Raw genomic sequence first — 14,862 nt, forward strand, 5'->3', positions numbered from 1 at the left:
GTTGTGACCCAGGTAAACCTACTGCTGCTTGCTAGTTGTGACCCAGTGTGACATGCTGGTTACTTACTGTGACCCAGGTAAACCTACTGCTGCTTGCTAGTTGTGACCCAGTATGACCTGCTGTTGATTTCTAGTTGTGACCCACTGCAACCTGCTGCTTACTACGCCCCCACAGCCCGGTCTGTGACCAGACGACCTGGTGGATCAGAGCTTGATCAACCAGGCTGTTACTGCTGGCTGCACTAGTTATGATCCATTGTGACCTGCTGTTGCTTGCTAGATATCACCCAGTGTGACCTGCTGCTTTTTTCCAGTTGTGACCCAGTGACCTGCTGTTTACAAGTTGTGACCCAGAGTGACCTGATGCTGCTTACTAGTTGTGACCCAGTGTGACCTGCTGCTGCTGCTGCTTACTAGCTGTGACCCAGAGTGACCTGCTGCTGCTTTACTCTTGTCTAGCACCTTTCTCAGAAGTAAGTTTATTCAGTTACAGGTACACACAGCTACATACATTATCATACATAGCAGTATATTCTAACCATACAATAGAGCAACAAAGTAATGTGAAGGACCTGGGAGAGATAATGTCAGAGGATCTTAACTTCAAAGACCACAGCAATGTATCTACTGCATCTGCTAGGAAAGTGATAGGATGGATAATGAGAACCTTCAAAACTAAGGACACCAAACCCATGATGATTCTCTTTAAACTGCTTGTTCTCTCTACCCTGGAGTACTGCTGTATACCAACTGCCCCCTTCAAGGCTGGCAACATTGCTGACCTGGAGAGTGTACAAAGAACTTTCATGGCACACTTAAGTGTGATAAGGCACCTAAACTACTGGGAACGGTAGAAGATCCTTGGTCTGTATTCCCTCGAACACAGGAGAGAGAGATACATGATAATATACACTTGGAAGGCCCTGGAGGGATTGGTACTAAACCTGCACACAAAAATCACTCCATATGAAAGCAAAAGAATTTGCAGAAGATGCAACATTCCTCCGATGAAAAGCTGGGGTGCCACGAGTACACTGAGAGACAACACAATAAGTGTCCAGGGCCCAAGACTGTTCAATTGCCTCCCAGCATACATAAGAGGGATTACCAATAGACCCTTGGCTGTCTTCAAGAAGGCACTGGACAGGCACCTAAAGTCAGTACCTGACCAACTGGGCTGTGGTTCATATGTCAGCTTGCGTGCAGCCAGCAGTAACAGCCTGGCTAATGAGACAATGATCCACCATGAGGCCTGGTCTCAGACCAGGCCACAGGGGTGTTGACCCCTGAAACCCTCTCCAGGAAAACTCAAGGAAAGGTCACTCAAACTTATAGTCAGTCTTGTAGCCAAGGTCACTCAGACTTACACAAATTTAATAACTGAACATCAAGAGACTGATCCCATGAACTTCACAACTGAACATCAAAAAACTAACCCCATGCACTTCGTGGGTGAATGACTGCTCCTCGAAGGGCTTGGAGGCATCAGACTGCAAGATGTTGTACATGTGAGGCAGCAGCAGCGACCCGAACAAATCCGTGGCTTCCCTGGGCAGCTGTATGGGCATATTGTCTATGCTGCACACCAGTACCCCAGGGCCCTTGAAGCTGTAACAGGGTTCCACAATATTAATCACAATGTGTGATTTACATGTTATAGAATATTGTCGAGTACAAAGAAAGCCACTAACTCTGCCTGTCGTTTTTTCTCTATCTTTATTTGTGTACCTGTTAGTGTCTTTATTCTGGTCAGCGTCATAGAAACAGAAGGGCGTGTCAATGATGGTACACTTTGTCATGAACTCTGTAGATCCTCCAGGATCTGCTGAGACATCACAGATGGCCAGCATCCTGTGTGGCAGTGATGGTGAACCTCTCTGTAATAAGCAACATCATCTTCATTATCATCATAATAATAATAATAATAATAATAATAATAATCAGTATGTGGTTTTTTGTATATGATTATCTATTTAGAGACCACAGTATGTCTATCAGTGGACACCAAGGGGAAGGAGTCTCACTTTTACTTTGTGGATTATTATTATTATTATTATTATTATTATTATTATTATTATTATTATTACTATTACTATTATTATATTCAAAATAGGCACTAGTCCATATGTAAGGAACTGAGAAATACAAATAGGCAAGTATAGGCAGACAGAGAGGAACAAAAAGGCTGTGGGTCCAGATAGGTGAGCCCAAGATTGTTGAGTAGATGTGCAGACCAGCTAGCAGCACCTCTAACTCACATCTATCAGCAGTGCCTTGCAGTATAAATGGCCTTCTGTGGAAAGAGGCAAATGTATTTCCCTGTTCACAAAAAGAAGAGCAGAATGGATATCAACAACCACAGACTTGTGTCAGTTTTTCAATCACTGGCAAGATTCCTGAGACAATAACCTCACAATAAATGAGGACAAGTTTTTCCACTACCATTCACTTCTTTGTGATCGTCAATATGGCTTCAGAGAAGGTCACTCTTCTGCTGATCTGTTGTTAAACTTCTCCACTAAGTGGCACCAGTCACTAGATGAATCCACAGTCAGCTATGTAGTAGCACTGGACATTGCTACATTTCCACCGAGTATGGCTCCAGGGACTCTTGGCAAAACTGCAAGCACTAGGAGTTACCAGCTAGATCTACACTATGCCTTCTCAGTAATTACCTTCAAGGTATATCTCTAAGTGTAGTTCTGAGTGGAACAGAGTCAACAAGACACACTACTAGTGCCAGTGTACCAAAGGGAAGTGTGCTTGTGCTACTGTTATGGAATGTTCATTTCAATGACCTTCAGCTCATCCTAGAATCCCATGCATATGGAGATGACTGTACTCTAGCATTCACTTATCCAGGAGAGGAAATGCTAGCTGCTCTACATTACATCACTCACCAGCTTATAGCTATATTAGCCTAGGAAAAATGATGGCAGGTTGCATTTGTTTCTAAGAAAACACAGATGATGGTCTCTAGGCACCGTGATAGTAATGCTGGAGCAGCAGTAAGAATGAATGGGAGAGTGTTGGTACCCTGGGATGAGGTTGATATCCTTGGGGTAAAATATGACTCTAAACAGTACAGGCTGCAAGACTCTGTATGAGGCAAGACTGCTTACACCTTGAGTGTGCTCCACTTTCTTGGATTGCCTGCCCCATGTCTCATCTGTGATTTCTTGACAGAATAGAGAACAGAGCAAAACGACTTATCTCTTGTCTGAACCCAGCCTGGACAGATCCATCATTTCAGCAGAGCCTTCAACACTGGAGGGATGTGGTTGCCTTACTGTTGTAGACAAGGCCAATAATGTCAAAGCACCTCCACTCCAAGGAGAGCAAGAAGTGAGCTTCTACACCGCAAGATGGGCAGCAAGCAGCAACTACACTCTGACTGTACCCTACTCCAGAACATCACTTCGTCTGAGATCATTTATTCCTAAGACGACTCTAAAATCGATCATGTTCTAACAACATAACTGAAATAAAGTCAGTTGACCAAATGAAATTGCTGGCCCACATATGCCTCCAATTTCATTCTGTTTGTAAGTAAGCTACAGGTACACATAAATCAAATCAAATCAAATCAAATCAAATCAAATCAGGTTTTTTCTCTATAAGGATTACAATGCTGAGTTTACAGAATTTGGTTATTGTGTGGTTTACATGTAGTAAAATACTAATTACAGAGGGGGCCACTAGAACACCTAGCATGGCTAGGCATTTCGGGCAGACTTAGATTAATTCTTAACTATAAAATATTACAAATTATGAGGTAAGTTGGAATTATGGCTAAGTGACTAAATACTAGTTTGTGTGTTTAGCAATGTGAATGCTTTTGTTTTGGCACAATACATGGTTTCAATATTGGAGTATCACAGGCCAACTTATGACTAGTTAGGATTCATTATTTTAAGATTAAGATTGATATTTCTGTGTTTATGGTCAAATGGGTGAGTGAGTGTAAGTGTGAACCACCAGGTGGTATTCATGTAATTAGTTGGCGGGGTGTATCAGGGAGATAAGATGTTTTCTGATGGTAGTTTTGAAGGTGATGAATGTGTCTGCAGTTCTAGAGTTTTCAGGTAGGGTGTTCCAGATTTTAGGGCCTTTGACATATATTGACATACATTTGACATATAAGTACAATTACCATACATATTTGTAAAATACCCACCAGGATAACCCAAAAAATTCAAAATCCATTGTGGTCATAAAATAAAAAGGTTTTCAAATGAGTTGAAGTTAAGTATCAGCTCTTGTAAATAAAGATAGGAACTTTTAACCCAACCCTTTAAATATCCTTGTGTAAATATAAAGAAACTTACACTGGTAGGAAGCCAGAGAGTGTATATAGGCTGCAGGAGGAACTTGACATCAGGGATGGTCAGAAGTTTGGGTGAGTTCACTGCCCTGTATATACCACTGATGATCAACGTGGCATATGGCACCACCTGCAACAACCAGTGAAATGAATGAAAACATATACAAGTTCTATGCACAGTGAGAAGATACAAAAGTTCTATATACAGTGAAGATATATACAAGTTCTAGTATATACTTTGAAAATATATGCAAACTCTACATACAGTGAAAATACTATATACAATTTCTGCATACAGTCAAACATATACAATCTCTACATAGAGTGAAAAGTTGTATGATTCAGGGTTGGCCCCCCATACTTTTGCCATTGTTCGGTAAGAAATTTATCCTACAATCAAGAAAACTGTTCTTATGACCAAGAAAATGACCTAATGATAAGAAATTAATTTGGTGAGCAGGACAATGACCTTGTGAGCAGGACAATAACCTTGTGAGCAGGACAATAACCTTGTGAGCAGGACAATAACCTTGTGAGCAGGACAATAACCTTGTGAGCAGGACAATGACCTTGTGAGCAGGACAATAGCCTTGTGAACAGGACAATAACCTTGTAAGCAGGACAATGACCATGTAAGCAGGATAATGACCTTGTAAGCAGGACAAAAGCCATGTGAGCAGGGCAATGACCTTGTGAGCAAAAAATGCTGACCTTGTGAGCAAAGACAGATATATCTCTTAGGATGTTATTCATATTCAACAGTATTGTACTGTCCACTGTCTTTACGAACCAAGTGATCGCAGCAGTTCACCTCACAACGGTAAATCTTGTTGGTCGCTGCTCACAAAATGAAAATAACTAAGTCACACAGGGGAAATAAACATGGCATGGTTTGTGACCAGTTAGTGGTGGAGGTTTGAACCTTTACCCAGTAATCCAATTGGTGTGGGTCGCATCCTGGGGACAAAATTACCGTATTTCACAGCTTATGACTCGTTTTGTTTCAATGGTTCAGCATCGGATATAACTGGGACAACTACAGCCCACCCCACACCACAAACTTATAGCTCCCATAACTGACCTTCAGTTTATAGGAAGCAGTGGTTTTTGGGAGACATTTTATGGGAAAAATGCATCTAATAAGCTGCAAAACACAATAACCTAAGTTGCAGGAAATGCTCTGCATAATAAGGGATTTCTATATACGTACATAGTAGTATGTTATGAAGTTAGCAATGGTCTGTATACCTTGTACAGTTAGTCCTTGACTTACAAACACATTGGGAATCTTGTGTATTATGTCATTACAGGTGGCCCTCCATATTCGCGACAGTTGGGGATCAAGACCCTCGCAAATCTTGAAAATTTGCAAATGTTTGGTGCACAAATATGATGTAGGGAAATATAATAATACTGTACAGTAGCAGTCGCAAATATTTTGATGTGTAAATATATTGCAGGGAATATTAATAATAGCATTTACTTAGCCTAACAATATTGCTGCCTTAACCTACTGAACCACAAAATATCATAAAACACATGAAAACTTCATAAAATATTGTATATACATGTTATGATTGGACGGCTGGGCATTTGCGAATATTTGAAGCTCATGAAAGTGGAGGGCTAGCTGTATTGTGTATATCATTATTATACACAATACAGAAAGTCCCCAATGTGTTCTAAGTTGAAGACTTCCTCTATAATGAATATTATAGACAATACACGAGATTCTCGAGGTGTTTGTAAGTCAAGGATTTACTGTACATGTACTTGCAGAAATAAAGATTATTATTATTATTATTTATCATGCTAAACAATTCTTACAACCAAAACACTCGCCAATTCTTTATTTTCAAGCACCAACATGATCAATAGTTTAGAATTACACCAACAGTAGAAACATCACTGTTAAAGGCACAGGAAGGTGCTCCTTGACTTATGATGGGATTATGTTCTAACGATCCCATCGTAAGTTGAAAATATCATAGGAGAATATAAATATGAGAGAGAAGTTAAGAGAGTGGTGAAGAAATGTAAAAAGAGAGCAAATGAGAGAGTGGGTGAGATGTTATCAACAAATTTTGTTGAAAATAAGAAAAAGTTTTGGAGTGAGATTAACAAGTTAAGAAAGCCTAGAGAACAAATGGATTTGTCAGTTAAAAATAGGAGAGGAGAGTTATTAAATGGAGAGTTAGAGGTATTGGGAAGATGGAAGGAATATTTTGAGGAATTGTTAAATGTTGATGAAGATAGGGAAGCTGTGATTTCGTGTATAGGGCAAGGAGGAATAACATCTTGTAGGAGTGAGGAAGAGCCAGTTGTGAGTGTGGGGGAAGTTCGTGAGGCAGTAGGTAAAATGAAAGGGGGTAAGGCAGCCGGGATTGATGGGATAAAGATAGAAATGTTAAAAGCAGGTGGGGATATAGTTTTGGAGTGGTTGGTGCAATTATTTAATAAATGTATGGAAGAGGGTAAGGTACCTAGGGATTGGCAGAGAGCATGCATAGTTCCTTTGTATAAAGGCAAAGGGGATAAAAGAGAGTGCAAAAATTATAGGGGGATAAGTCTGTTGAGTGTACCTGGTAAAGTGTATGGTAGAGTTATAATTGAAAGAATTAAGAGTAAGACGGAGAATAGGATAGCAGATGAACAAGGAGGCTTTAGGAAAGGTAGGGGGTGTGTGGACCAGGTGTTTACAGTGAAACATATAAGTGAACAGTATTTAGATAAGGCTAAAGAGGTCTTTGTGGCATTTATAGATTTGGAAAAGGCGTATGACAGGGTGGATAGGGGGGCAATGTGGCAGATGTTGCAAGTGTATGGTGTAGGAGGTAGGTTACTGAAAGCAGTGAAGAGTTTTTATGAGGATAGTGAGGCTCAAGTTAGAGTATGTAGGAAAGAGGGAAATTTTTTCCCAGTAAAAGTAGGCCTTAGACAAGGATGTGTGATGTCACCGTGGTTGTTTAATATATTTATAGATGGGGTTGTAAGAGAAGTAAATGCGAGGGTCTTGGCAAGAGGCGTGGAGTTAAAAGATAAAGAATCACACACAAAGTGGGAGTTGTCACAGCTGCTCTTTGCTGATGACACTGTGCTCTTGGGAGATTCTGAAGAGAAGTTGCAGAGATTGGTGGATGAATTTGGTAGGGTGTGCAAAAGAAGAAAATTAAAGGTGAATACAGGAAAGAGTAAGGTTATGAGGATAACAAAAAGATTAGGTGATGAAAGATTGAATATCAGATTGGAGGGAGAGAGTATGGAGGAGGTGAACGTATTCAGATATTTGGGAGTGGACGTGTCAGCGGATGGGTCTATGAAAGATGAGGTGAATCATAGAATTGATGAGGGAAAAAGAGTGAGTGGTGCACTTAGGAGTCTGTGGAGACAAAGAACTTTGTCCTTGGAGGCAAAGAGGGGAATGTATGAGAGTATAGTTTTACCAACGCTCTTATATGGGTGTGAAGCGTGGGTGATGAATGTTGCAGCGAGGAGAAGGCTGGAGGCAGTGGAGATGTCATGTCTGAGGGCAATGTGTGGTGTGAATATAATGCAGAGAATTCGTAGTTTGGAAGTTAGGAGGAGGTGCGGGATTACCAAAACTGTTGTCCAGAGGGCTGAGGAAGGGTTGTTGAGGTGGTTCGGACATGTAGAGAGAATGGAGCGAAACAGAATGACTTCAAGAGTGTATCAGTCTGTAGTGGAAGGAAGGCGGGGTAGGGGTCGGCCTAGGAAGGGTTGGAGGGAGGGGGTAAAGGAGGTTTTGTGTGCGAGGGGCTTGGACTTCCAGCAGGCATGCGTGAGCGTGTTTGATAGGAGTGAATGGAGACAAATGGTTTTTAATACTTGACGTGCTGTTGGAGTGTGAGCAAAGTAACATTTATGAAGGGATTCAGGGAAACCGGCAGGCCGGACTTGAGTCCTGGAGATGGGAAGTACAGTGCCTGCACTCTGAAGGAGGGGTGTTAATGTTGCAGTTTAAAAACTGTAGTGTAAAGCACCCTTCTGGCAAGACAGTGATGGAGTGAATGATGGTGAAAGTTTTTCTTTTTCGGGCCACCCTGCCTTGGTGGGAATCGGCCGGTGTGATAATAAAAAAAAAAATATAAATATGATATGCTAAATAAATAAATTAATAGCTACTATCATTGAATCAGTAAATAAACAAATAATAACTGTAACTAACTAAATACAGCCTCTCCTCACTTAGCGACGTACTCCTTTACCGATGCCTTGGACTTACAATGGGCTCTCTGACCAATATTCATACCTAAATAATGTATATTAGAGCTGATTTCCTCTCTTCTGTTTATTACAATATACAGTACGCTGCTGTATTAGTAAAAATATACCAGAAATGGTGCAAAGATGACATTAAAAAATTATCAAAGATGGTTGACACAAACACACTACCATAATAATATGCTCCTCACTTAGCGACGAATTCATTTAATGACGTGGTCTCATGAATGGAACTCCATCGTTAAGTGAGGAGAGGCTGTACCAGTATTGAAAAGTAAATGAATGAATACAAGTTACCTTCATGTTGGGTAATTATCTTAAGTTTCATCTCCAAAGTAATTGCTGCTACACCATCGTAAAGTCGAACTCTCGTAAGTCGAACCGTTATAAAGTCAAAATATTGTAAGTTGAACCCAAAATGCTCTGCTTCCTGCTTGCACACCTAAATGTCACCTATCACTGTACAATCCCTGTAACATGTCAACCATCACTGTACACTCACTGTATCATGTCAATCATCATTGTATAAGAACTGTATCATGTCACCCATCATTGTACAAGCACTGTATCATGTCAACCATCACTGTACAAGCACTGTATCATGTCACCCATCACTGTACAATCACTGTATCATGTCAATCATCATTGTATAAGCACTGTATCATGTTACCCATCACTGTACAATCACTGTATCATGTCAATCATCATTGTATAAGCACTGTATCATGTCAACCATCACTGTACAAACATTGTATCATGTCACCCATCACTGTACAAACACTGCATCATGTCACCCATCACTGTACATTGTATCATGTCACCCATCATTATACAAGCACTGTATCATGTCAACCATCACTGTACAAACATTGTATCATGTCACCCATCACTGTACAAACATTGCATCATGTCACCCATCACTGTACATTGTATCATGTCACCCATCACTGTACATGCACTGTATCATGTCAACCATCACTGTACACACATTGCATCATATCACCCATCACTGTACATTGTATCATGTTGCCCATCACTGTACAAGCACTATCATGTCACCCATCACTGAACAAATATTGTATGATGTCAACCATCACTGTACATTGTATCATGTCACCCATCACTGTACAAACATTGTATCATGTCACCCATCACTGTACATTGTATCATGTCACCCATCACTGTACAAACATTGTATCATGTCAACCATCTCTGTACAAACATTGTATTAAGCTGAAATAAACATTTAACTTTGTCTGTGCCCGGTTAGTGGTGTAGGTTTGAACCTTCATCCAGTAATCATGGTACAGTCTGTGACCAGTTAGTGGTGGAGGTGTGACCAGTTAGTGGTGGAGGTGTGACCAGTTAGGTCATTCATAATTACTCACCCCATGTACAGCAGTCTGAATCCCTATCAGGTTCATTTGTTCAGGAATTTCAAATTCTTCAATGCCTTCACAGAGACATACTCATGGGGCAGCTCCTGAACTATCTCCTGGGCCCCCTGTGGCTCATTCCCGGTGCCCGTGAAGATGAACATCAGAGAACCAATGGATTTCGGCATCATGCCCAGCGAAATTTCATAGCCGGTGTCACGAATTGACGGTCTTGCCATCTCTGTGTTGCGGTAATTATGGGCAGGTCCAATGTGCTGTAGGAATCAACTGATTCAATATTACTGATTATACTAATTATTTGTATTATTATAGCAGTTACTGATAATAAGACTGATAACTTATTGTCAGTACACTACTGCCAGTACAGTATTGTCCATCATGGAGGGGTATTTGTAATGGCATACCATGAAGGGTGTGTGATGCCCAAGTGCTAGGAACATACCATGAAGGGTGTGTGATGCCCAAGTGCTAAGAACATACCATCAAGGGTGTGTGATGCCCAAGTAGTAGCATACCATGAAGAGTATGTGATGCCCAAGTATTAGGAGACAAAGACCAAGTCCATTAAGAACGTTGATCATGCCAGCAACTCCAGTATACTTGCCGAACGCTACCACACGCTGGCCTTGCCTGTCACACATACGCCCATAGTCCAGCAACTGGATGATCTGAAAACACAAAATACTGTGAAGTTCTCAGCTCACACACTGAGGTCCGGGGGTTGATTTGCGGTACAGGTGGAAACAGTAGGTCGTGTTTCCACTTCTTCGACCACTGCATCAGTCTATTCAAATCATCCTGGAGTCCTCTAGTGTCCTCATTAGAATGAATTGGACAGCCTATTTTGATGTCATCAGCATATTTGTATTTTAAAAATATTTTATATTTATGCTTTTAAGTTTGTTGACTTTACTATCTAATACTGTAAGGGTACATTTGTACTACAACTTTTTTAATACCACAGACACGACAAGCCAAACACCATAACAGTTTACATGATTTATTATTGGGTCATATACAGGAGCTTGGATTACTGTCTAGTATCAAAACACTTCTCTAGGCTGAGGATGAGGCCTATGAGCAATGCAACCTTCGGTCTCTGCCGTATTTTATGGCATCTTCGATGACATAAAATACGGTACAGTGGACCCCCGGTTTACGATATTATTTCATTCCAGAAGTATGTTCAGGTGCCAGTACTGACCGAATTTGTTCCCATAAGGAATATTGTGAATTAGATTAGTCCATTTCAGACCCCCAAACATACACATACAAACGCACTTACATAAATACACTTACATAATTGGTCGCACTGGGAGCTGATCGTAAACCGGGGGTCCACTGTACTTTGTGTATCCAAATTTGTTACTAAGACCACAACAAGGTCTGTTTTAACTTAGCAGTTACACACAGTCAAGTGTGTTAATTTTGATCCATAAGACAGGACTACTGTATTACTTAAAGAATAAAAGAAAGAGTAGAGAATAAATATTTTATATCTTTGCAAAGGTTACAATGTGTAATTACAATTTTGATTTGTTAAGTACAAAGAAAGCCACTATCATGCCAGGAAATTTTGGGCAGATTAATCCTAATACATAATAACTTAAGTCAAGACAAGATAAGAGTGGTTAACTTTTAACAAATCTTCATTTTATCTTAATACTGTACTAATGCAAGGTAATTAATGTTGTTGCTAAATTATCTTAATACTGTACTAATGCAAGGTAATTAATGTTATTGCTAAATTATCTTAATACCGTACTAATGCAAGGTAATTAATGTTGTTGCTAAATTATCTTAATACTGTACTAATGCAAGGTAATTAATGTTATTGCTAAATTATCTTAATACTGTACTAATGCAAGGTAATTAATGTTGTTGCTAAATTATCTTAATACCGTACTAATGCAAGGTAATTAATGTTGTTGCTAAATTATCTTAATACTGTACTAATGCAAGGTAATTAATGTTATTGCTAAATTATCTTAATACTGTACTAATGCAAGGTAATTAATGTTGTTGCTAAATTATCTTAATACTGTACTAATGCAAGGTAATTAATGTTGTTGCTAAATGCACACTTAGCAAAATAATTACTTAAAGTTGCTTTTCATCACCTAAATATTCCTTCTGCTATTTATACAAGTTATTTCAGCATGATACTTTGTTTATACAGAAATGAATGACACATGGTTATGTGAGTGCACTTGAGTGCACATTTAAACCCCACTTGTGTTATGTTATGCAGAGCATTTTGACACTTGAGTGCACACTTGCAGAGTGACATTTAAACCCCATGGTTATGTAGAGCATTTTGACACTTGAGTGCACATTTAAACCCCATGGTTATGTAGAGCATTTTGACACTTGAGTGCACATTTAAACCCCATGGTTATGTAGAGCATTTTGACACTTGAGTGCACATTTAAACCCCATGGTTATGTAGAGCATTTTGACACTTGAGTGCACATTTAAACCCCATGGTTATGTAGAGCATTTTGACACTTGAGTGCACGTTTAAACCCCATGGTTATGTAGAGCATTTTGACACTTGAGTGCACATTTAAACCCCATGGTTATGCAGAGCATTTTGACACTTGAGTGCACGTTTAAACCCCATGGTTATGTAGAGCATTTTGACACTTGAGTGCACGTTTAAACACCATGGTTATGTAGAGCATTTTGGGCAAGCTTAAGCCTAACTTAAGACTACAAGGGCATAACTTACTAGCTACAATTCTAGTGTAGAGTAAAATATTAGCATGAATGTAAACTTACCTTAGCATGAATGTAAACTTACCTTAGCGTGAATGTAAACTTACCTTAGCATGAATGTAAACTTACCTTAGTATGAATGTAAACTTACCTTAGCGTGAATGTAAACTTACCTTATGTAAACTTACCTTAGCGTGAATGTAAACTTACCTTAGTAAACTTACCTTAGTATGAATGTAAACTTACCTTAGCATGAATGTAAACTTACCTTAGCATGAATGTAAACTTACCTTAGCATGAATGTAAACTTACCTTAGTGTGAATGTAAACTTACCTTAGTATGAATGTAAACTTACCTTAGTATGAATGTAAACTTACCTTAGCATGAATGTAAACTTACCTTAGCATGAATGTAAACTTACCTTAGCATGAATGTAAACTTACCTTAGTATGAATGTAAACTTACCTTAGCATGAATGTAAACTTACCTTAGTATGAATGTAAACTTACCTTAGCATGAATGTAAACTTACCTTAGCATGAATGTAAACTTACCTTAGCATGAATGTAAACTTACCTTAGTATGAATGTAAACTTACCTTAGTATGAATGTAAACTTACCTTAGCATGAATGTAAACTTACCTTAGCATGAATGTAAACTTACCTTAGTATGAATGTAAACTTACCTTAGTATGAATGTAAACTTACCTTAGCATGAATGTAAACTTACCTTAGCATGAATGTAAACTTACCTTAGCATGAATGTAAACTTACCTTAGTGTGAATGTAAACTTACCTTAGCATGAATGTAAACTTACCTTAGCATGAATGTAAACTTACCTTAGCATGAATGTAAACTTACCTTAGCATGAATGTAAACTTACCTTAGCATGAATGTAAACTTACCTTAGTATGAATGTAAACTTACCTTAGTATGAATGTAAACTTACCTTAGCATGAATGTAAACTTACCTTAGCATGAATGTAAACTTACCTTAGTATGAATGTAAACTTACCTTAGTATGAATGTAAACTTACCTTAGCATGAATGTAAACTTACCTTAGCATGAATGTAAACTTACCTTAGCATGAATGTAAACTTACCTTAGTGTGAATGTAAACTTACCTTAGCATGAATGTAAACTTACCTTAGCATGAATGTAAACTTACCTTAGCATGAATGTAAACTTACCTTAGTATGAATGTAAACTTACCTTAGTATGAATGTAAACTTACCTTAGCATGAATGTAAACTTACCTTAGCATGAATGTAAACTTACCTTAGCATGAATGTAAACTTACCTTAGTATGAATGTAAACTTACCTTAGCATGAATGTAAACTTACCTTAGTATGAATGTAAACTTACCTTAGCATGAATGTAAACTTACCTTAGCATGAATGTAAACTTACCTTAGCATGAATGTAAACTTACCTTAGTATGAATGTAAACTTACCTTAGTATGAATGTAAACTTACCTTAGCATGAATGTAAACTTACCTTAGCATGAATGTAAACTTACCTTAGTATGAATGTAAACTTACCTTAGTATGAATGTAAACTTACCTTAGCATGAATGTAAACTTACCTTAGCATGAATGTAAACTTACCTTAGCATGAATGTAAACTTACCTTAGTGTGAATGTAAACTTACCTTAGCATGAATGTAAACTTACCTTAGCATGAATGTAAACTTACCTTAGCATGAATGTAAACTTACCTTAGTGTGAATGTAAACTTACCTTAGCATGAATGTAAACTTACCTTAGCATGAATGTAAACTTACCTTAGCGTGAATCTGAACTTACCTTTTGCTGCCAAAGACAATTTAAGGAAGCATTCTTCAAGGTTCCCACAAGGTTCAGGGTTAAGTACATCACTCTCCACTGAAAAAAATAATATACATATTGTATTGTACTTTATTTGTACACAGATTAATAGTGTATTAGTGGGGGATGACTAAACCTGTAGGGTCATACAGTGCCTAGGGGAATAAGATGCAATCAGATTTGATACAAGGGGAGTGCAGGTTCAATTCCTTGAATCAAAACCCCCTTCAGTGACATTTAAGACCCTCCTCCACTGGAACTGCTCAATACTTCATACATTACAATTCAGTTTTTTATTTCTTTTATGCAGTGCACAGATAATGTAGTTTACATGTAAAAAAAATATTGTTAG

At 38.7% G+C, this 14,862-nt stretch overlaps 1 protein-coding gene across 1 annotated transcript in view; it reads right to left on the reverse strand.

Moving 5' to 3' along the window:
* LOC128686677 (alpha-aminoadipic semialdehyde synthase, mitochondrial-like) overlaps window positions 1–14,862 on the reverse strand; it is a 133,656-nt gene that overhangs the window by 19,648 nt on the left and 99,146 nt on the right. Inside the window, exons 2-7 of the mRNA XM_070099015.1 lie at window positions 14,490–14,567; window positions 10,479–10,631; window positions 9,993–10,217; window positions 4,329–4,454; window positions 1,729–1,877; window positions 1,437–1,608 (exon numbers count right to left, since the gene is read on the reverse strand). Coding sequence (XP_069955116.1) covers window positions 1,437–1,608; window positions 1,729–1,877; window positions 4,329–4,454; window positions 9,993–10,217; window positions 10,479–10,631; window positions 14,490–14,567 — 903 coding nt within the window. The remainder of the gene's footprint in view (window positions 1–1,436; window positions 1,609–1,728; window positions 1,878–4,328; window positions 4,455–9,992; window positions 10,218–10,478; window positions 10,632–14,489; window positions 14,568–14,862) is intronic.

This window comes from Cherax quadricarinatus, chromosome 66 (genome assembly GCF_038502225.1).
Source record: "Cherax quadricarinatus isolate ZL_2023a chromosome 66, ASM3850222v1, whole genome shotgun sequence".
In the NCBI taxonomy this organism is placed as follows: Eukaryota; Metazoa; Arthropoda; class Malacostraca; order Decapoda; family Parastacidae; genus Cherax; species Cherax quadricarinatus.